The sequence below is a fragment of the Dendrobates tinctorius genome, unplaced genomic scaffold (assembly GCF_039654945.1).
Source record: "Dendrobates tinctorius isolate UK_male_01 unplaced genomic scaffold, ASM3965494v1 ptg000437l, whole genome shotgun sequence".
Taxonomy (NCBI): Eukaryota; Metazoa; Chordata; class Amphibia; order Anura; family Dendrobatidae; genus Dendrobates; species Dendrobates tinctorius.
In genome coordinates this window covers 139107-160295 of record NW_027362100.1, presented here as the reverse complement: position 1 = coordinate 160295, position 21189 = coordinate 139107, and the positions used below count along the sequence as shown (strand labels likewise).

The 21189-nt window shown below is 42.3% G+C and overlaps 1 protein-coding gene across 5 annotated transcripts in view; it reads left to right on the top strand.

Moving 5' to 3' along the window:
- TBC1D8 (TBC1 domain family member 8) overlaps positions 1–21189 on the top strand; it is a 159053-nt gene that overhangs the window by 82162 nt on the left and 55702 nt on the right. For all 5 annotated transcript variants that reach the window (XM_073564225.1, XM_073564224.1, XM_073564223.1 and 2 more), the window contains 2 exons: positions 15706–15913; positions 19349–19531. In XM_073564225.1, coding sequence (XP_073420326.1) covers positions 15706–15913; positions 19349–19531 — 391 coding nt within the window. The remainder of the gene's footprint in view (positions 1–15705; positions 15914–19348; positions 19532–21189) is intronic.

The following is a 21189-nucleotide window of genomic DNA, read 5'->3' as shown; positions in this document are numbered from 1 at the left end:
GACGCCTAGCGTTAGCCGGGCAAATCACCTGGACTGACGTCTCTGCTGGTTATACCCATGATCCTAGATCAAAAAAAGGCAGTAGTCACTTCAATAGACATATCTCAACAAAAATCGTCATGGGAGGTACCATGAAGACTCAAGAAGTGAAGACAATGATAAATGCCCCTGGAAGAAGCAACTTATGCGAAACAGCGCTGTCGGGCGGCGGTGGGGGAGAAGTTTTACCAGCATTTAGCCTTTACGTCAGCTCATTTTTTCCAGTGGCCAGCTACAGGTAAAATCCTAATCTTAAAATTGCTTTGCACTTTATTATTCTTGATATGTTCCTTGCTGTGCCCTGGGGTCTTTTGGATATATTTCTCTGAGGTGCAATTCCTCTCCTTGGCCATCTATCTTTTCTATATTGAATAGGCAACTTTCTCTTTAGTGCTTATAGCGCTTTTTTGGCAAGTTTAGCATCTTTTTGCAACTGCTATTGAAATATAGGCCTCAATATACTACTTTTGCTTTGGAGGGATTTTTTTGATCTCTGGAGGTACATTATTTTGAACCAAGTCAGATTTTCGATTATCCTATGTAGTTTGCACTCTATGAAGACGCAATAATGTTTTCTTGCTGGTTATCCTAATCCCCCATGTTGGAGACCAATTAGTCCTGTCTTTTTAATACAATTATGTTAATTTTAATTGATAACTAATAAAAATTGTATTTTTACATTTATCATTGTCTTCACTTCTTGAGTCTTCATGGTACCTCCCATGACGATTTTTGTTGAGATATGACGTCTCTGCTGGGCAGGAACCTCTGCGGCTGCAAAGGATGGGAGACCGCAGAGGACAGGGCTTGAGATTCCCCCTGTGCAGTGGGGGAAACTTGACGCCTAATACATCTATCCCACATGCAGACAAGTCCGCAATCGCTGGTCGCACGGAGCTGAGATGCGCATAGGGGTCAGATAGGAGGTCCACACTTCCGTCCCAGGACAGCTACCTTCTCTGTCTTCCACCCCACACTAAGAGGTGTTAGGCTGAGCAGCCGGCGCTAGTCAGGTGTCAGCCGCTAGGCGGCCAGGATGAGAGTCCGGTCAATCATCGGACGAGTATAAATCATTCTAGAGGAATGCGAGGACGCTGAGAAGTGGCTCGTTGTCTCCTGACACTTCAGGCTCTCCTACCATCAACCAGGTTAACACTTGGGATGGAATTCCTAGGATCGACAACCCAAGGGGGTGTCAAGGAACACTTCAATTCCCTTTGAAGATTCCTCTAGCCCCAAAAGACCCAGGGACAAGAGGCCGACAGGCTCCTAAAGAGGGCTTGGGTCTGCAGTAGCAGATAAGGCACATCGGTCGCCAGATCCACGTATCTAGGATCAACCATTTGGAGCACCAAGTTACAGGGGAAACCCCTAGAAGTGATTTCTTAGAGGACCTTTCCCTGGGAGAGTTGCAGCTAGATTCCTGTTGGCCGCTTCGGCCGTATCGGTGTGTTTCGCGGCTAGGAATGATTCTTTACCCAAAACGGCTCGCCAGGCCTTATGGATGAAGATCTGGTCAGGGGTTTACCAGTTGAAAAATAAGTTAGGTGCCATACCTTTTCAGACAGAAAGGTAGTTGGACCGGTCTTAGATACAACACGGAAGAATGCCACTGACATTAAAAAACGGTCCCGTGGGAAAGCAAAGGTTTTCCCTTCAGTGGTCCCGTCCTTTCCAAAGGCAGGAATATAGAAAGAGGGTAAATCGACTCGCTGGTATCACCAGAAGGGGGGAAGAGTATGATCCCCCTTCTCGCTCAGGACAAAGTTCCTCAACAGGCAGTGACACCATACTGATTGGGGGGCGCCTCAAAACACTTCCCGGAACCAAGGGCTCATCTCCCAGAACCAGCGGATCCTGAATACAGGTTCCCAGTGCTATACCCGCAAATTTATAACCCCCAGCACGGTTTGTAGTTACGAATCCCAGCCCAGAACCCTTATAGACCCTATATGGGCAGACGTAATAGAGCTACTAAGATCAGAAGTAATGGTCCCGGTTCTAGGAACACCTCCGGTGGAGAGTCGGACCATTATAAATTTAGAACTACTAAACCAAGGGATCTGATGCAAAATTTCAAATGGAGTCCCGAAAACCACCATTTCCCGAATAGATCAGATCGCCACAACAGGCACAATAGATCCAGAAGCGCATACTATCACGTTCCCATCCACTAGGGCGATAGCAACGTCATGGGCAGAGAAGGCGGGAGCCTCAGTAGAGCAAATATACTGGGCCGCCACTTAGTCTACACTAGACACTTTCTGTAGACACTACAAATTGGACACGCTAGCAGCTAGCCAGACGACCTTCGGTCGGTTGTAAGATGCTAAAAGCAGTAGTCCCACTCTAAGCAAATTCCTACTTTGGTATTCCCCATGGTGCTGTCAGGATAGGACGTCCTGGAAAACAGAGATTAGACCTACCGGTAATGTTATTTCCAGGAATCCATCCTGACAGCACTGGTAGTTTCCTCCCGATGATTTGTATTGGTAATAATATGCTTGTACTAAATCTAAATAAATAATAATTGCATCCATACTGGTGTGGTACTTGGAAAATCACTGGAGTCTGAGAGTGGGAGGGGACCTTTTAACCTCTCGTGCATTTCCTGTCCCTGTGATGAAGGAAGGACAACCCCATGGTGCTGTCAGGATGGATGGGTGTTTTTACCTTTCTATTAAGATAAAAGAGAACGGTTTTATATCACTATTATTAAAAGTTATGTTTTTAATTTTCTTATTACTCCAATTGGATTAGTCAGTGAAATACACATTTTGGTATTGTATAATTTTTTGAAAATTAAATTGCTCCAAAAATTATGCCATTTTCTTAGAAAAAAAAATCTTAGAAATCTGTCTTTGTGAAGAACTCCCTGCTTTTGACACTTTTTCTATTTCAATCAGCTATGAAAATAGTTACAAATTTTTGTGAAATTTGTCGCAAGTTATTCATGACTTTTCTGGAGCTGCTTAAAACAAAACCTGATTGACCTTGTGGTCTACGGTAAGGCTTGCATTGTGTGCAGACTGAAAGTAGTTAGCAAGCTCCAGGCTGACATTTTTTATGACGTTAATGTATTGGAGCATTTTATTTACTTGTTGTTTATTTGTCCTATAGAATTGAGGCTTTGAGCTTGGAAATCTTACCAACTCCACATACATAGCACCCTGTGGTAGACACAATGGAATATCACAACCAGCGTTGCATGCTGTTACTTAGCAGTTCATCTTCCTAATCATCCATAAACTATTGTACTTATATGACTATCTAGTGAACGTAATATGAGTTACCTGTCTTTTGAGCTTGTCATAGGTTAAAATCGATAACACATCTCCAGGGAGATGTCCTCCCAAAAGTGGACATATGGCGAAGAGGGAGAATTACATATAGCTAGGAAATGTGCAATATTAATTAAGACCTAAGCAGAGCTGACAATTTAAATTCATTTTGGAAGAACATATGGAGAGGTGAGAGGAGATAGTTTAACAGATGAATTGGTGAGAGAGAGACACCAATAACCTCTTTGAGACAGAGACTCCCTGTAGTGTACAGGTAATTAAACAGGAAAGGTCTTCTATGGAACAACAGATATCAAAAGGAGAAGTGTTTACTAGAGGAGAAGTGTGCTTTCCCAGGCACAAAGCTTCCATTCACACAACACAGACTAACCATCCTGGCTCCAGGGTCTACATAGTAATATTTGGGTTTGTATCTGATATTTGTGATACTAGATGGAGGCCCGAAGCTATCGCATCGGGATGGCGGTATTATCACGATGAGGGCAGGCTTTTTTAGTGTTGATAATCTACCACCCCATGTGCTCACCCACCTGTCCACGCTCTCTTTCCCCATTTGCTGACTTCTCCCGACAATGCTGTCTTCTTTGACCTGTTTACCCCATGTGCTATCCCCCTTGTCTGCTGTCTCTCTCCTTCCTGTGCTGTGTTCTCCCCTCATATGCTGTCCCGTTTGAGCGGTCTCCCCCCTGTGCTCTGTCTCTCTCACCCCTGTGTGCTTTCTCTCTCCCCCATCTGCTGTCTTCTCCTCTCATTTCATCTCTTGTTTGACCTGTGTACCCATCACTAAACAGTCAGTGCACAGCATGTCAGGAGGAATATCTATTTAAAGGGGTATTCTCACGAACGAAAGTTCTTTTTAAAAATTGTCTGTGTCTGACCATGTACAGAACATACAGCTCCTGGGCAGGGGAGGAAGCAAAAGACAATACTGACATTACAGTAGTAGATCACAGAGGATACATTTTGTGAGGTAAAATATTGTTTAAAAACAGTCAGTGAAATATTTTACCTCACAAAATGAATCTGTGATCCCCTGCTGTAATGTCAGTTTTTTCTTTTGCTTCTTCCCCTGCCCAGGAGATGTGGTATGCTCCGTACACGGTCAGACAGACCGTTTTTAAAATGAGCTTTCGTTTGTGGGAAAACCCCTTTAATGTGACCGGCTTCCTCTGCCTGTAGACATGTTGCACATCTGCCGCTGGGAGCAGCTGAATGATTCACTGCACCCGCGCGGAATTCGCGCAGGCGCAGTGCGATGGCGTTCCGCTGGTGGTACTATGAAAGAGGCTGTGTGAGTGTGTGGTGAGATGGTGTTCCGCTGGTGATACCGCGCAATAGGTTGGTACCAGCAGCAGTTTCCATATTGAGACAGCCATCACTTGGGTGTCCCAATATGGTGGTCGGTGAACTTCCTCCGCTTAGAATTCTAGTATACGGTGACATCTGGACAGAACAGGAAATGAAAACATTACGAGGCAATTATATAAATAAATACAGTGGACAAAATAAGTATTGGATACACTGCCAATTTTGCAAGTTTTCCCACCTACAAAGAATGGAGAGGCCTGTAATTTTTATCATAAGTACACTTCAAATGTGAGGGACAGAATCTTAATCTCTCAATAAATTTGAGACATTTCTGTGACATCTTTCTTTCGTTATTCCTTTTTTTATTTTATGTAATTGTATATGCTGTAATGTTTTGTCACCTTTGTGAAATCTTTTGTATTTTTTTTTTATAAACACTGCCTATGTTTCTGGATTAAATATAAAATGCAATAGCTCTTTCTCTGTTAACCGCACCCCAAAAGCTATCTGTCACAGGTTTAACTCTATAGCTAGGGGCCCGAAGACCGGGGTGTCTGATTTCACGCACTCCTTCACTAATTAGAAGCATTTCACCATCATATTAAACAGTGCAGGGGTTAATCTGTTCAGTTGAAAGCTCCTGGAGCTTTCTTGTTTTGATGGTCTCAGCTGTCCAGTTTTGGCCACTCCCCTCTGCTAAATATATAATATATACACACACATACATATATATATACACACACACACACACACACTCTCTCCTGTGGCAAAAAAGGGATTGCCAGTGTTAGTTTCGCACTGCCTAGTTCTGGAGTTGGAGGTGTTGGTTGTTTGAGGAGGCGTTTGGAGTGTTGTTCAGAAGACTGTTGCGTGGTGATTTGTCTGTGTGCATATACTCGTCCTCTCCTATTTGTTTTTTCCTTTACTTACCAGTGTTCCACACTTGTTTGTGCGTGAATATTTGTATGATTGGTATTTTCATTTATATCTGTACGTGATGTCTTCCCTTGTTAATCTGGTTTGTGTATTCTTATACACTGCAACTACCTACTTCCCTGGGTGGTGGAGGGTACAGATGAAGACTTATTTATGAGTTCCGCAAGGCATGTGGCCCTAGTTTCTTCACCTTCAGAAGTAATCTGGGAAGCAGGGATAGCTAGGGCGCTCCTAGCTTTGGGGATAGGGGAGTAGCCCCTTTCTCGGTATTTCCTGCAACAGTGCAACAACACGCTGCCCGTAACTGGTGTCCAGTCCTGTATAAATGATTGGTGGTGGGCTAGAGTAGTTACTTTTTGTTATAGTGGAGATGGCAGTGAGCATACTGGGGGTATATATGTATATTCAATGCTTTGGAATCGCAGGTATACATGCAATACGCTCACTGTTATTTCTCAAATAACTGACCTAGTGGTGAAAGCAGCCACAGTCTCGTCTATCACTCATCAGACAATTGGGCTGTTGGTTGGAGGCAGCGGAGTTGAGTTCCCTTGACAAAAAGATAGCAGCAGGTGCACCTGTGTCACCCACCCGTCTGTGATCTTTTGCCAGAGCTCATGAAATCGTAACCGCCAACTCATTCAGGTAAATTTACTTTTTGGCTAGACAAAATGTGTCTTGACAGTTGAGTTTTTTTTTTTCTTCCTACCCTTGATGCACTCCGCAGCCGAGTGTTTCCACTCCTTGCCAAATGCATGAATCAACGCCAGTCAGCTATAATATGAAAATGACTGACAGATGAAGTGAATACCAGGGAGTATCTTGTTACAATGGCACCTGAAAAGGGGTGATTAGGCAGCAAGTGAATAGTCAGAACGTGAAGTTGATGGTCATGTGAGAGAAGGAAGAAAAATCTGGCAAGCTTAAGAACTGAGTTACTTCTATATTTAATAATGGTCAAATTGTTTTGGCAAAACCACTAGACTGATGAATTATGTGTTAATTAACATGTGAATGACTGGTACATGGGCACAGGGCCGGACTGGGACAAAAAAGCAGCCCTGGCACACAAACCCCAGCAGCTCACATAGGTGAATTTTGCTTTTATTAGCAGCAGAATGCATTGCAGTGGAGGGTTGTACAAGATGGTCCCTTTGACCTACATCCTGAATAGTGTCTTTAACTTTTTGCAGCGATAAAGAGACACAGTATTGTTACTGACATGCGCGCAGGACTTCTGCTTTCACAGGCGATTCTTAGAAGAGAGCTGTATTCCTTATGACTTTATGGTTTGGGAAAGTTATATTTTACCTCGTGTGCTTCTCAGAAGAAGGAGGCAGTGTCTTCGATATTTAGTTATTAAGTAATTACTGGGAAATTCATAAAAAAACACAAAAACTAGTCTGTTTAAGGCTGGTTTTACACTTACCGTATTTTTGCAGGCCGATTTTTGCAGCCCCAATAGATTTCTATGGGGCAGCAAAATCGGCCCACAAAAATTCCATGGTACGCACCTTGTTCCATACGGCCGTAAGGGCCGTTATTGCGGCCGTGATGTACGGTGTAGGGACACGGCCCCCATTATAAATCAATGGGGCTGCAAAAACAAACGGAAGATTGTTTTTGCGGCGCACCGTCACTTCCGGTTTTGCGGAATGCCGTTTTTTTCCCCAATACTATTTCCATAGTATTGGGGGAAAAAAAACTGCGATCCGCAAACTTTTTTGCGGCCCGTTATTGCGGCACACCACAAAAATGTGGCGATACGGCCTGCAAAAACGGGCCACAATAACGGACCGCAAAAAAATGCAGTAAGTGTAAAAGTAGCCTAAAATTTGTAATACTCTTGGGGTTCTAATAAAATAAGTTTGTCTTTGCATAGAGTTGACCGATTGTACATTTCTGTACTCCTTTCTAATTGTGCGGCTTGGTTGGAAGATCACTGCACACATTACTCTAAACCAGGTGTCTCAAACACGAGGCTCCATTTTGTGGCCCTTGGAACCCTAAGATGATCACGGCCCGGTCCAGGGGCTGTCATTGTCGGCGTTTCTTTTCAACTCACTGTGCAGTTCAAATTGAAGTGTATTGCAGCGCAGACACTGGTTCTCCACCGCAATTTTACTACAAGCCACCGACCAGTTAGAGGCTGGCAGCTCATGTCTGCATCACTGTCGTGGTCGTGCATGACGTTGCTGCTTGTGCCGCCCCGGCTGTCCGCTGAGGGAGCGAGGTCGGATGAGAAGGATTTTTTTTTTCTGTGTGGGTGTGTAAAGAGCGATAGAATGTAGGATATTGTATTCAGGTACTATATGGGGACATTACTATATGATGAGGACATCACTACAGGATGGAGACATTAATGCAAGATGGGGACCAATTTCTACAGGTTAAGGGACATTATTACAGAATTAGGGGCATTATTACAGGATTGCGGACATTATTATAGGAAGGAGGACTATTACAGGACGGGTGCAAGAATTACTATACAGGGCTAATAAAACAATAATTCTGTATGGGGCTGATTGAGGTCTAAAAAAGAAACCTTTTTTTAAAAATAAAAAAAATAAAGCCTGAAAAAATAACTGAAAAATATTTGGCCACTAAAAATGCTGTTTATATAGAAACTTAAGTAAAATAAAAAGACCCGTGCCATAATTCGTATGATAAACACCAGAGAATAAAAAAAACTCCACAAATGATAAAAAAAAGCCATTTAGAAAAGTAGTGATATCACTAAAAATGTTATATTCTCCCGCAAAGAACACGGCCCTTTATATTCAAATATTTTTCTATGTGCGGCTCATTTACCCTGCTGAGTTTGAGAATCCTCACCAAACCATGATGTACACACACTGTAAGGCTATGTGCACACGCTAGCGTTTTTAAACGCTCAGGAAAAGGATCCCCTTCCCAGAAATCGCGCGTCTTTTTCCGCGCTTTTTTTGCGCGATTTTTGACGCGATTTTGACGCGTTTTTTGACACGCGATTTCTGGGATCATTGGGGATGGCTAAAAACGCTCAGCAATGCGGAAATTAATGAGCATGCTGCGTTTTTAGCCGCTAAGCGATTCCTGAGCGGTTAAAAACGCATGCATTGGCACAGAAAGCCAAAAACGCATGCTAATTAATTTGATGCATCTTTTAAGCGTTTCTGCAGCGTCTGAGCCGGCTCAAACGCTGCGGAAACGCTTAAAAAAACGCATCGTGTGCACACAGCCTAAATGTATCGTCGTCAGCACAGTGATCACTCAGTGTTACTAGCACATGTCCAGGACCTCTGTAAAATTATTTTATTGTGGGCACAGCAAGACGTGAGATCAAAGCGATCAGTCATATGGTAGTTCCTTCCTCACCTAGCTTATGACACCTTAAAGCCAGCTCCATTCTCTGTCACAGCTGATATGTAGAAAGAGAAGGGGACTGGCTTAGCTACTGAAGCCATCCAAGCCCCTTTACACACCTTTCCTGTTGTGTTGATGCAGGAAACATTTTCCTGTGTCAGACACAAAACAGAAGAGACTTGATGGGGCCAAGGACAGGAGCTTGTAGCCAAAGATTTATGGCACTTTTAACCCCTTCACGACCAATGACGCCACATAGGCGTCATGAAAACTGGTGCAAATCTGACCAGTGACTCCTATGTGGCGTCATGACTTTAGAGCCCCCCTGCGGGTCGGGTGACCTAGGTCACTGAAAGGCCACCTGACCTGCAGATACAGGGGGCTTTGTTCTTCCACATAGGGGGCATGGCTTCGCCCCCACGTGACTACTATCGCTCTGATTGCCTGTTTCACTTTTAACAGCCAATCAGAGCGATAGTAATGTTTCATCAATGAAAATTGATGAAATATTACAATCCAGCCATGTCCGACGCTGCTGTAGTATCGGACATGGCTGGTGACAGCGATCCGACCCCCCCCGCCACTGAATGACAGCGACGATGTGCCGCTGCTGTCATCATCTTCCCCCCCCCGGCTTCCAATTGCCCCACCTCCCGGTACTCACCGAGTGCCGTTATGGCTCCCGGTGTCCCGCGGTCCCGGACCATGGGCGCCACCATATTGGAAAATGGCGGGCGCATGCGCAGTGCGCCCGCCGGCTCCAATTTCCATTCATTCATTTTGATCACTTTCACAGTATTCAAAATAGAATGAAATGTAAATAAACCCCCCCGTTTATCACCCCATAGGCAGGATCAACAGATAAAATAAAGAAATTATTTTTATTTTTATTTTTCCATTAGGGTTAGGGTTGGAAAGAGGGTTAGGGTTGGAATTAGGGTTAGGGTTGGAATTAGGGTTAGAATTAGGGTTAGGGTTGGAATTAGGGTTAGGGTTGGAATTAGGGTTAGGCTTGTGGTTAGGGTTATGGTTAGGGTTGGGATTAGGGTTAGGGGTGTGTTGGGATTAGGGTTAGAGATGTGTTGGGGTTAGGACTGTGGTTAGTGGTGTGTTGGGGTTAGGGTTGAAGTTAGAAATGAGGGGTTTAGGCACATCAGGGGGTCTCCAAATGCGACATGGTGCAACCATTGATTCCAGCCAATTTTGCGTTCAAAAAGTTAAATGGTGCTCCCTCCCTTCCAAGCCCCGATGTGTGCCCAAACAGTGGTTTACCCCAACATATGGGGTATCAGTGTACTCAGGAAAAATTGCACAACAACTTTGGGGGTTTAATTTCTCCTGGTACCCTTGGGAAAATAAAAAATTGGGGGCTAAAAAATATTTTTGTGGAAAATTTTTTTTTATTTATTTTCACGTCTCTGCGTTATAAACTTCTGTGAAGCACTAGGGGGTTCAAAGTGCTCACCAGACATCTAGATAAGTTCCTTGGGAGGTCTAGTTTCCAAAATGGGGTCACTTGTGGGGGGTTTCTATTGTTTAGGCACATCAGGGGCTCTGCAAACGTAACGACGACCGCAGACCATTCCATCAAAGTCTGCATTTCAAAACGTCACTACTTCCATTCCGAGCCCTTATGTGTGCCCAAACAATGGTTCCCCCCCATATATGGGGCACCAGCGTACTCAGGATAAACTGTACAACAACTTTTGGGGTCCAATATATCCTGCTACCCCTGTGAAAATAAAAAATTGCTGGCTGAAAATCTTTTTTATGATGAAAAAAATTTTTTATTTTCACGGCTCTGCGTTATAAACTTGTGTGAAGTGCTTGGGGGTTCAAGGTGCTCATCACACATCTAGATAAGTTCCTTGGGGGGGTCTAGTCTCCAAAATGGGGTCACTTGTGGGGGGGTTCCACAGTTTAGGTACATCAGGGGCTCTGCAAATGTAACATGATGCCCGCAGACCATTCCATCAAAGTCAGCATCTCAAAATGTCACTACTTCCCTTCCGAGCCCCGACATGTGCCCAAACAGTGGTTCCCCCCCCCACATATGGGGTACCAGCGTACTCAGGACAAACTGGACAACAACTTTTGGGGTCCAATTTATCCTCGTACCCTTGTGAAAATAAAAAATTGCGCACTGAAAAATAATTTTTTGAGGGAAAAAAAATATTTTTTATTTTCATGGCTCTGCGTTATAAACTTTTGTGAAGCACTTGGGGGTTCAAAGTGCTCACTACGCATCTAGATAAGCTCATTAGGTGGTCTAGTTTCCAAAATGGGGTCATTTGTGGGGGAGCTCCAATGTTTAGGCACACAGGGGCTCTCCAAACACGATATGGTGTCCGCTAACGATTAGAAGTAATTTGCATTTCAAAAAGTCAAATGGCGCTCCTTACCTTCTGAGCCCTGCCGTGTGCCCAAACAGTGGTTCCCCCCCACATATGGGGTACCAGCGTACTCAGGACAAACTGGACAACAACTTTTGTGGTCCAATTTCTCCTGTTAGCCTTGTGAAAATTAAAAATAGGGTGCTAAAAATCATTTTTGAGGAAAAAAAAAAAAATTTTATTTTCACTCCTCACTCCTTTTATTTTCACTTTTGTGAAGCACTTGGGGGTTCAAAGTGCTCACTACACATCTAGATAATTTCCTTAGGGGGTCTAGTTTCCAAAATGGGGTCACTTGTGGGGGAGCTCCAATGTTTAGGTGCACAGGGGCTCTCCAAACGCGACATGGTGTCCGATAAGGATTGGAGCTACTTTTCCATTCAAAAAGTCAAATGGTGCTCCTTCCCTTCCGGACCCTGCTGTGCGCTCAAACAGTGGTTTATGACCACATATGAGGTATCGGTGTACTCAGGAGAAATTTTTTTAACAAATTTTAGGATCCATTTTATCCTGTTGCCCATGTGAAAATGAAAAAACTGAGGCTAAAAGAAAATTTTTGTGAAAAAAAAGTACTTTTTTTTTTACAGATCAATTTGTGAAGTACCTGGGGGTTAAAAGTGATCACTATGCATCTAGATAAGTTCCTTGGGGGGTCTAGTTTCCAAAATGGGGTCACTTGTGGAGGAGCTCCAATGTTTATGCACACAGGGGCTCTCCAAACGTGACATGGCAACCGCTAAATATTCCAGCATATTTTCCATTCAAAAAGTCAAATGGTGCTCCTTCCCTTCTGAGCCCTGCCGTGCGCCCAAACAGTGGTTTATGACCACATATGAAGTATCGGTGTACTCAGGAGAAATTGCCCAACAATTTTTAGGGTCCATTTTATCCTGTTGCCCATGTCAAAATGAAAAAATTGGAAAAATTAAAATGTCCATTTTTTCTTTCCACGTTGCTTTAGTTCCTGTGAAGCACCTGAAGGGTTAATCTTCTTGAATGTAGTTTTGAGTAGCTTGAGGGGTGCAGTTTTTAGAATGGTGTCACTTTTGGGTATTTTCTGCCATATAGATCCCTCAAACTGACTTCAAATGTGAGGTGGTCCCTAAAAAAAATGGTTTTGTAAACTTTATTGTAAAAATGAGAAATCGCTGGTCAACTTTTAACCCTTATAACTTCCTAAAAAAAAAAAATATTTTGTTTCCAAAATTGTGCTGATGTAAAGTAGACATGTGGGATATGTTATTTAGTAGCTATTTTGTGTCACGTAACTCTCTGGTTTAACAGAAAAAAAATTCAAAATTTGAAAATTGCGAAATTTTCTAAATTTTCACCAAATTTCTGATTTTTTTCACAAATAAACGCAAAAATTATCGACCTAAATTTACCACTAACATGAAGCCCAATATGTCAGGAAAAAACGATCTCAGAATCGCTAGGATCCGTTGAAGCATTCCTCAGTTATTACCTCATAAAGGGACACTGGTCAGAATTGCAAAAAATGGCCTGGTCATTAAGGTCAAAATAGGCTTGGTCATAAAGGGGTTAAGAAAAGAAGTGTGTTTGTAAGTTGCATATCTTACTAATTTAGACACATTTAACTAGAATTTTTCTTCTCAGCACATCTGTATTATGTATTTTATTTAATTTCTGATGCAAATTTGTCCCTCTTTTACTGTAGAATTATGTATTTAAAATAAAATGTGGTGGCTTGTGTTTGTAAGAAAGTTTTGACTGCTCAGTTTTCCAGCAAATAGTTGACTAATGGCGTCCATTAGGGCTCTGTTATCCTAAGGAGTCCTGGCTACCTCCATGCTCTTTTTTCACAGATCAGCAGTTTCTCGGAGGTTTGCTGTGCTGCTTCAGGAAATCACTGACCAGATTAATAAGATAGCCTGGGTTGATAGAGTGAAATTTTTTTTTGCAGGATTTTGAGAAACACGGTAATATATAGCCATTGGAAACTTTTCTTATAATGAATTCTATTTGCCAGACTTTAAGGCTAAGTTGACGCAGAGGATTTTTTAGGATTTTTTTTGGAGTGGATCTGCTCAAAAGTCTGTATCAAAAACTGCTTGGAATCGGAAATTCGCTTTGCAGTTCATGTAACGTGGCACCGTCCAATCAGATGGCTGCAAAAAAAGCTTTAGGAAAAACTTTCCAAATGCATCAAAAACTGTTCAAGAAAAAACTCCCCAAAGAAGCGGTGCTTGCTAAAGCCGTTTCCGTTGGGAAAATCTCGTCTTTGAACACTTCAAAGCTACAAGTGCTTCTTACCAAATTAGAATATCATCAAAAAGTTAATTTATTTCAGTTCTTCATTACAAAAAGTGAAACTCATATATAGAGTCATAACAAAATCTATTTCAAGTGTTTATTTCTGTTAATGTTGATGATTATGTCTTACAGCCAATGAAAACCCAAAAGTCATTATCTTAGTAAATTAGAATACTTTATAACACCAGCTTGAAAAATGATTTTAAAATCCTAAATGTTGGCCTATCGAAATGTGTGTTCAGTAAATGCTCTCAATACTTGGTTGGGGCTCCTTTTGCATCAATTACTGAGGCACTGCTGAGGTGTTATGGAAACCCAGGTTGCTTTGATAGCAGCCTTCAGCTCATCTGCATTGTTGGGTCTGGTGTCTCTCATCTTCCTCTTGACAATACCCCATAGATTTTCTATGGGGTTAAGGTCAGGTGAATTTGCTGGCCAATTAAGCACAGTGATGTAGTTTTTAAACCAGGTATTGGTACTTTTGGCAGTGTGGACAGGTGCCAAGTCCTGCTGGAGAATGAAATTTCCATCTCCAAAAAGCTTGTCGGCAGAGGGAAGCATGAAGTGCTCTAAAATTTCCCGGTAGACGTCTGCGCTGACTTTGGTCTTGATAAAACACAGTGGACCTACACCAGCAGATGACATGGTTCCTCAAACCATCACTGATTGTGGAAACTTCACACTAAACCTCAAGCAGCTTGGATTGTGTGCCTCTCCACTCTTCCTTCAGACTTCATTTCCAAATGAAATGCAAAATTTACTTTCATTTGAAAATACCACCTTGGACCACTCACTGAGCAACAGTCTAGTTCTTTTTCTCCTTTGCCCAGGTAAGACGCTTTTCGCGTTGTCCATTGGTCATGAGTGGCTTGACACAAGGAATGCCACACTTGTAGCCCATGTCCTGGATACGTCTGTGTGTGGTGGCTCTTGAAGCAATGACTTCAGTAGCAGTCCACTCCTTGTGAATCTCCCGCAAATTTTTGAATGGCCTTTTCGTAACAATCCTTTCAAGGCTGCGGTTATTCCGATTTGCTTGTGCACCTTTTTCTACCACACTTTTTCCTTCCATTCAACTCTCCATTAATATGCTTGGATACAGCACTCTGTGAACAGCCAGTTTCTTTAGCAATGACCTTTTTTGGCTTACCCTCCTTATGGAGTGTCAGTGACTGCCTTCTGGACATCTGTGAAGTCAGCAGTCTTCCCCATGATTGTGTTGCCTACTGAAACAGACTAAGGGACCTTTCTAAACTCTTAGGAAGCCTTTGCAGGTGTTTTTTGTTAATTATTCTGATTTACTGAGGTAATGACTTTTGGGTTTTCATTGGCTGTAAGCCGTAATCATCAACATTAACAGAAGAAAACACTTGAAATAGATCACTCTGTTTGTAATGACTCTATATAATGTAAGAGTGTCACTTTTTGTATTGCAGAACTGAAATAAATTAACTTTTTGATGGTATTCTAACTTGGTGAGAAGCAGTTGTATGCTCACATGTAGTGTTTTTGCTGCTTTTTTTCTGCTTTGTTGGAAGTAAAAATGCTCTGTTCAAACACCCCTTTTTCGCCGCATTTTGACTTGGATTTTTGTGCCGTTTTTGTTTTTTGGTTGCGGATTATGTGTGTGCTTTGTCTACAGTACATGTTTAATAAAGTTAATTTAATTACCCAAAAACAAGGCGAAAATGCTGCAAGAACTTTTATTTTTGTATTTCTTGCAGTTTTTTTCCCACTTTCTCAATGTTTTCAAAATACTGCGAAAACTGATATGCTGCAAATTAAAAAAAAAAAAAAGCAGTTCACATTCAGTCAAGTGTGCGTGAGATTTCCCTAATCTCATAGCTTTTTGTGGTACTGTAAAAAGAAGCTTTTAATGTGTATTAACAAAAACGCCGCAGATACATGCTGCATGTGAAAGGTGCCTTAATGTGGTATTATTATTATTGAGGAGGCGCTGAGTTCTGCCCATTTTTCACCTTCTCATGTAAGAACTCAGAAGTGTACTTTGTGACTTTAAGTTTTGGAATATTAATGGTTCACATAATGTAGTTTCACTGACCATGTATATTAGTTTGTATCAAGAACTCTGGTGTTTTTCTTTAAAGGGATCTAGAAGCAAGAGCACAAAAGGAGTTTTTCCGAGCAATGTTTAAGCTTCCGAGAATTGAAAAGTTGCATGACGTTGTGGATTGTTCCTTATGGACCCCCTTCAGCCGATGCCATACACCAGGCAGGATATATACTTCTGACAGCTATCTCTGCTTTGCCAGCAAGGAAGACGGAGTGTGCAATGTTATTATACCACTCACAGAGGTAGGACTTTACGAAACGTTGGCCATGACACAGGCCACACAGCCAAAAATGGCTCTATGCAACTAATAGGGGCTGACTGTGGTTGCAATGTGATCTGCAAGGTACAGGGACTATGGCAAGCAAGTTTAAAAAAAAAAAAAATAAATAATCCTTCTGGTTCCTAGTTTTTGCAACTTCTGAAACAGTCGCAGCACTTTGCTGGTCACAGTGTTACCTTATATGACTGCATTACACTGTGATGTAGCAGAGGCATAGGGCGGTCTTTGGCCACACAACCTGCATCGTGGCCTGTCGACAAGTAGCTCCAGCCTAAATGATTTGCAATTTTTGTGTTTTAGAATTTTATGTGTTTTATAACATGAGTCTACCAAATGTAATATATATATATATATATATATATATATATATATATATATATATATATATATATATATATATATATATATATATATATATATATATATATATATAATAACTTTTTATAATAGCCTGACTAATAGAAAAGAATGCTCAGTCTTCTTCATATGAGGAAGAGGAGTGTCACATCAAAATACATTGTTTTTAAGACATTTAAAGAGTAACCATCGTATTATTTTTTATTTAATAAATCAGTAGTGCACTTGAAAATAAACAGTTTTGTATTCTATCTTATTGGAGAAATCTGCCTTTTTATCCTCCTGGATTGCTCTTTAATAAACTCTCAATTCTCAGATAAAATCCGTCTTCATTAAAGGTCAATTTTCCCATTATTGATATGGGAGATGGCAGTTGGTGCTCATAAAGTTCTATGAAGAGGGGGTTAGAAGGGAGGAGCTATAGACAGGCATTCTGCTGCAAGTTCTCCTGAAATAGTTGCACTTTTTTAACCATAGATGTAAAATGTACTTGTTTCAGGAGAACTTGCAAATTAATGTCTGCCTCTAGCTCGCTCCTCAGCGTCCCTTTCCATAGAATCTTATAAACACCAACTGTTGTTATCTATATCCAGTAATGTGAATATCTGACAAAACTGAATATAGATTTTACAGCTTTTACCCTTGAATTGAAAGGTCAGCTTAGGAGAAGAGGGAAGCTGATTTCTCTTAGAGTTGCTTATTTTCATTAGTACTATTGATCTATGAAATAAAAATTAAAATGATGGTTAATCTATAAATGAGTATTTTTATACTAGTGCCCTGGTATTTTTTATTCTTTTGAAAACCATCTAGAAACTGACAATGGTTGCAGTGTGTGTTGAAGTTATAGGTCTATATCCTGGGAGGATCCAATGAGAACATGTCCTGTTGGGATCAGTGTGGTCGTACAGACATTATTGATGGATTAGCAGCAATGCTAAACCAATTGGATTAATGTTTAATATATTCCAAATGGCCATAGAAATGTAGAAGTTGGAATCTGATTGCTATAGACAACAAAATCACCATCAGCAAAGTACACACATGTACAGAGAACTTATCCAGGCCCTTAGAAATGGAACAGAAAAGGAACCGGCCTCAGGTTCCTCATTGATATCTTGACAGATGTAGAAGTTGAAAGCTTGTGTTGTTTTTTTTATATACCTTTCTGTAAATTACTATTCTCTTGCTGGTGTACATAATCTTCTTGCCTTATCAGTTTATAGAATTAGGAGGTGGTATCGAAACTTAAGAAAAGGGGTAGAAATTCTTGAGCTTCTATAGTTTAAGGGTGTGTGCACACGGTCAGTAAATGCAGTGGGTTGGATGCTGCGCACTTCTGCAGCGTCCATCCCGCAGCGTCCTGATGTCAGAGTAGTGGATGGGATTTTAAGAAATCCAAAGCCTGCGGATCAACCACGGAGATGGACATGTGATGTGTCTTTCCAGACCGCAGCATGTCTATTTATATAGTGGAGATGTGAGTCTCCGCAAGAGAAATTTCATCCATACAATGTATTGGCCATGGTAAATCTGCACGGTTCAGTGAACACATGCGGAATCGCCTGCATTCAATAGCCAGCAGCGCTTTGTACGCAGCGGACAATTACTGAACAGTCTTCACATACCTTTAAAGATATAAGGTCAAACTAAGGCCTCTTTCAGACATCCAGTTACAGCGGTGCGGCGAAAAGCCGGGCCGCCGGATCCGGCCTGCAGCGGTGACACCGGATGTTCATGCGGCACCTGATGCGGCTTGGAGGACATTTAAAGGAGCCGCAACACCGGGGGACGAGAGAGCAGCCAGAGAGAGAGCGGGGGACGAGAGAGCAGCCAGAGAGACAGCGGGGGACGAGAGAGCAGCCAGAGAGACAGGGGGGACGAGAGAGCCAGCCAAAGAAAGGTATAAAGCGTATGGAGAGAGAGAGAGAAGGGGAGGGGGAGAGAGAGATGCGCGCCGGGCACTTGTGGGGTTAAAACTCACAGTGCCCGGGCATGCGCTGTTGAAAAAGCCGGTCCGGCGCTGCAAAAAAGTTGCAGCCAATGTTTTTTGCAGACGCCGGACGGCGCATGTTTGCCGTATCTGGCAAAACCCGGAGGCGCCGCATGTCCATCCGGCACGATGCGGCGATCATTACATTCTGTGTGAAAAAAACGGATCCAATTCCGGATCCAGTTTTCACAGTTTTCGCCGCATCGTGCCGGATTGAAAAAAAACGGATGTGTGAAAGTAGCCTAAGCAAATGCTATGTGTCAGAAATCTTGCATAAATGTTGCAGATTTTAAAGTTTTTCCTAATTTGTGAATTTTTGCTATTTTGCCACAGCACCACTACACTTTTGGAGCTTGGTGAACTGGACATGGCTGAGCACAGCCCAACAAATTCACCGTAATGAACACCAAAAAAGTGCTGTAAATTACGACAGTCTGTGATTGCAGTGCATTTCTTACACTGTCACACACCAACTAAATAGCTGAAAGATGCGCCACATTCATTAATCAATTTGGGGCATATTTCACCTGCAACAAAGCGTCAATCTTGGTGAATCTGCTCCATAGGGTCCAATTTATCATCTTTTTTTGCACCAGTTCTCTGCAAGTGAATGAAAAGTCACACATTTTTTCCCTTTTTCGCCAGCGTCAACAATTTTTTAAAAAGTAGGCTCAACTTGGCAGAATGGAGCTTGTCGTAAAATAGAGCAAAAATCTCCCTCAGCACAAATCTGGGATATATTTCAGACTATGGCATATGGCAGCCTGAACATGCATTAATTCTACTAGGCCACGTTCACACATTCAGTATTTGGTGAGTTTTTCACATCATTATTTGTAATGTCATCAGGAGTGGGTGATAAATCCAGAAGTGGTGACGTGTTCTATTGGACTTTTCCTCTGATTGTTCCTCTCCTGGTTTTGGCTTACAAATAGTGAGGTAAAATACTGTCCAAATACTGAACGTGTGACCCTGGCCAAAGGGTAGACTAGTAGGTGACAATATTTAATTTGTTCCTTTTGCTTTAATTTTTTTCCATAATTTTAGGTAGTAAGTGTGGAGAAGATGGAGGACACCAGTCTTCTTCCAAACCCGATCATTATCAGCATAAGGCAACAGATGGCTTTCCAGTTTATTGAGCTGAAAGATCGAGAGAGTCTGGTTAATGGTTTACTCCAAAGGCTTCAGCAAGTCAACACGAGCTCATTGTGTCCAAGAAACCGAGACCTGGTACCGTATACACATGACTGATAGTTCTTGTGCCATAGTAATACGCAATCATTATATCGCTGGAAAAACTAATTAGATGGAGGCCACGAGAGATATGTATTTATGCTGGCTCCATGCGTCATACAGTAGCTTATTTTTTCATCATCTGTAACTTCCTCTAAGTCTCAGCTATGAGATGTGACTCCATTGGATAGATGAGATATAATCCTGTTTCATATTGTGTGAGTGGTAATAAGCTGTGTACGGTATTGTCGATTTATGTCATCCCATCCTTCACATTTAAAGCGGATCTGTCACCGGATTTCACAACACAGCCTCCATAGATGAAATGCATGTTAGACCGGATGATTTTACAATCCACTGGAGAATGTATAAAATGTCCTAGCTGGACTCATTACGTGCATATTTTGGCTAAAAGAAAAGAGAACATTAAAAAAAGATTAGACAACCATTCGGACATGTTTTTTCAAAGTAAGTACACCAGCCTCATCCGGTATGAAAGGTTTATTATTTTAATAATGTGTGCAATTTGTATTGTGAAATATGGCGACAGATCCTCTTTTAGCATCATTTGCTGCAGTGTTCTGCATCTTTCTAAGGTAATTTGTTTTTCCGCTCCTCACCATTTTAGGAAGTTGTTTTCTGTAAGTGAATGAGAACTTTCTGAGGCAGGCAAGCGATACAGCCAGGTCTGCTCTAAGATGAGAAGGATATACATAAATGGAAGCGGTCAGGTCCTCCAGACCTCCCAAAGTACCCCATGATTAGCAGCCATTATCCAGCAATACAATCTTGCCCCTGATGTAGCATACAGTTCATCTCTGCACAAAAATGACACTCATATGCGAATGATCTCCGACTAGCCCAGTGGGCTTTGTTTTCATGGAACTGTCCGACTTCACAGTTGCTTTTCATGCCTCTTAAGGAGTGATTGACGTTCTCCACAAGGCCCACACCATGTCTCAGCCTGGGCAGATGCAAAGAAGCAAGGTGAACTCTCCCCGGCTTCATAGGCACATCGCGCCTGACCTGGGAGGAATGTACTGAGAAGTTCTGTGGACCGTGTGGCAAATGTCAATCACTCCTAAGGGGGCGTGATCAGTGACTGTGAATCCGGCCTGTTATAACAAAACCGCGCCCGCTGGACTAGTCTGAGATAGTTCACATATGTGAATCAGGGCAATTGCAGTCATTTTTGTGCGGATAAGAAGAACTGTATGATACGTCATGGGCGTGATTTTATTGCTGGGAATCCATATGGGGCAGTTTTGGAGGCATGGGGCACCTGACAAGTTTCCTTTAATTCGCAGACACTAAATATTGAAACTACTGGTTTTTTCGGATTATAAGACGCACTTTTTTCCCAAAAATTTTGGGGGAAAATGAGGGTATGTCTTATAATGTGGATATACTTTACCGACTGTGGGGCAGCAGGGAGCTCTCATCTCCCGCGATCTTGGTGCTGAGATCTCCATCTGCGCATGGAACTGCGGGGGCTCTGGCCTTTTACAAAATGTCAGCTGAGCCCCCGCAGCAGCACCAGACACTCGCAACAGCATCGGAGACACGCGCAGCAGTGCCGCACATCCGAACACCCCCTCATCCCAACCCGCAGCATCGCCCCTCTCTTTGTCTCCTTTAGCAGTAAGCCTGGGATC